The following is a 2,762-nucleotide window of genomic DNA, read 5'->3' on the forward strand; positions in this document are numbered from 1 at the left end:
TGCAAGAAGAGTCATTTCAGTTTGATATTTTCACTGGTTGCTATGGCAGTTGTAGTATTCGGCCATCAGCAATTTATTGACCATTTATCTCAAATATATTTAAATCTTTGAATTTTGATTTTACTTTGTTTTAAATCAGAGATTGTATTTCTTTATCAGTATCCCTTGATGTTTTATGTTATTGTTGCAGTCTCTAATTGTTTTCCCATTGATTTCCTTTAGTGACAGAATTTGTTGTACTACCCTTTATTTTCTTTCAAAGTCTGTGTGCTATGGTATTCATTTTATTTTACTAATCTGTATATAATTTCCCATCATGTTAAAAATGTGCTATGGCAATAAAATGATGAACATGTTTATCATAAACGTGTCTGGATCTGTGCATTCTATAGTTTGCAGTGGTGTCAGGAGCCTCAGAGATGGGCTACTGCATGGCCATGCCTCAGGGGGTCCCCCAGCGGAAGTCAAGTCAAGTCAAGTCAAACTTTATTTGTATAGCACATTTCATATTTACATAGACTCAATGTGCTTATTAGGTAAAAGAAACACAATACAAAATAGTAGAAAACATTTAAAACCCAATAAAGTAAATAAAAATGCAAAAGATCAGTAAAAAAGAGAGTAAAAGAGAAAAATCATGAATTATATGCCAAAGAGAATAAAAAAGTTTTAAGACCCTTCTTAAAAGATAATACGGATTGAGGTGACCTTAGTTCTATCGGTAGATTATTCCAGAGGATTGGAGCACAGTAACTAAAAGAGCCATGACCTTTTGCGTGAATTCTGAGGACACTAAGATATTTATAAGTAAGATAAGAAGATAAGTAATGAGACAGTGAGGCCATGAGACAGAAAACTGGCACAAACCTGAAATACACATGTTGAGGGCCGTTCCTTTTCTTATAGTGCACACTTGTACTAACCTTTTCACTTTTTGCCATTAAACCGCTTGCTAGCTTAAGGACAGCAAGGAACGATGGACAAAGACGAAACTAACTTTAGGATTGTAAGGATCGATTGACAAATATGAAAAAGCTGTACATGCTGTATATATCATGACATCTACAAATATCTAACTATACACACACATACACACACACACACACACACACACACAAACACACACACACACACACAATATCTAACTATATCTCAATATCTGTAACTTTTGGTCTTTATTGGTCTCTGTGTTAAACACACAAGTTAATAAACAAGGCGACAAACAAGCTCTGTGATTAAGTGTGTGTGTCTATGTTTGTGTGTGTGTGTGTGTGTGTGTCTGGTTTGTGTGTGTGTGTGTCTGGTTTGTGTGTGTGTGTGTGTGTGTGTGTGTGTGTCTGGTTTGTGTGTTTGTGTGTGTGTGTGTGTGTGTGTGTGTGTGTGTGTGTGTGTGTGTGTGTGTGTGTGTGTGTGTGTGTCCTAGATACCAGGGAGGGGTCAACGTTGGAGCACACCATCAGCACTGACCCCAAAGGTCAAACCACTCAAGAGCTTTTCCCTTTTACATACATATACACATAATACGAGATCAGCAACAATAACCAATAATATAATTAAATATTATAACAATAAAGAATACCTACAAAAGCTATGTGAATGTGATCTCTCTCTCAAATGAACTAAATGATTTTGAGGCTTTTGTTAAAAATCTCAAAGGACAATTGAGCAATGAAAATGTCCTGTAGGCCTACACAACATTTAAAACTTTTCCTTTCGTTAGGCTACATTCCTACCCCTCTCTTTTATAAAATGTGAAGGAAAAAAGGACTGAATGCAACGAGGATATACGAATCAAGAACAGAAACACGCGTCACATATTAAATGCGACGGTGCACAATGGCGAATCAGAGTGGCATTGAATTTAAAACCTATGAACGGCATATATGTCCAACTTAATATTGGCGTGCCACGGTAAACCGCGTCCCACTGAACCCATGGTTACTGAATCAGCGAATGACGTCAGCTCCTCGAAACCAGGGGCCTGATTCGCCTTTTCCGTGAGCGTCTTAGGTTTGTCCTCCACAGGCTTCCGTTGGCATCAACAACCAAGCAGAATGGCCGGCTGGATATGGTTCCGCTGCCTCTTTGGGCCCAGTCTCAATCGCACTCACCGCTCCCCGGACCCCCCCCGGCCCGATGCACGAGTGGCGAGACGGGTATGGTTGTCTGTTGTCCCGTGCGAGTGACGGAACCCGTCCGGTGTGACTACCGGGTTAAGCACGTTAGCTTGCATTTGACGTTAGCCGTGCTAGCTATGTGCGGAAGTGTAATTGAAAGGAGACGCGTTCACCGATGCTTTATGACACCGAGCAACGCATAGATAGTTAAGGGCGACCTCTGCTCGCCGTTCAGCTACAAGGCCAGCTCTTATCTGGGCTCGTATGTTACTCAATGCATAAGGGAGCTAGCTGTTAGCTTGGGATAATGATGGCATGCAGAATAGATTACTGTGTTGTTTTGAATGAAGGTGTATCCATTGCTGCTCCTGCTGTCACTAACGGTAACGGGTCGTCTCGTGTCTGCAGGGATGGCCCTATCAGCCGCGAAGTCTGGAGAAGCACGCGGACAGCATCCTGGGCTGGGTAAGTGTGTGTGTGTGTGTTTGTGTGTGTGTGTGTGTGTGTGTGATTAAGGGTGTAGGGCTGGGTAAGTGAAGTCGCGGCTCCCCGGTGGAAACTAGCGTCAGCTCTTACTCGCCAAAATCTGCGTGCTCATCGTGAGTGGCCGAGGGATGACTGATCAACTTCCAGCGTGCGGCATGT

General features: G+C 42.0%; 1 protein-coding gene across 1 annotated transcript in view; it reads left to right on the top strand.

Annotated features, from left to right (window-relative positions):
* Positions 1-2,045: 2,045 nt before the first annotated feature.
* The window catches only part of abhd16a (abhydrolase domain containing 16A, phospholipase), a 10,074-nt gene continuing 9,357 nt past the window's right edge, over positions 2,046-2,762 (top strand). The window contains exons 1-2 of the mRNA XM_080858198.1: positions 2,046-2,156; positions 2,526-2,582. Of these exons, the coding sequence (XP_080714324.1) occupies positions 2,055-2,156; positions 2,526-2,582 (159 nt within the window). The 5' untranslated portion in view covers positions 2,046-2,054. The remainder of the gene's footprint in view (positions 2,157-2,525; positions 2,583-2,762) is intronic.

The sequence above is a fragment of the Sprattus sprattus genome (assembly GCF_963457725.1).
Source record: "Sprattus sprattus genome assembly, chromosome: 19".
Lineage (NCBI taxonomy): Eukaryota > Metazoa > Chordata > Actinopteri > Clupeiformes > Clupeidae > Sprattus > Sprattus sprattus.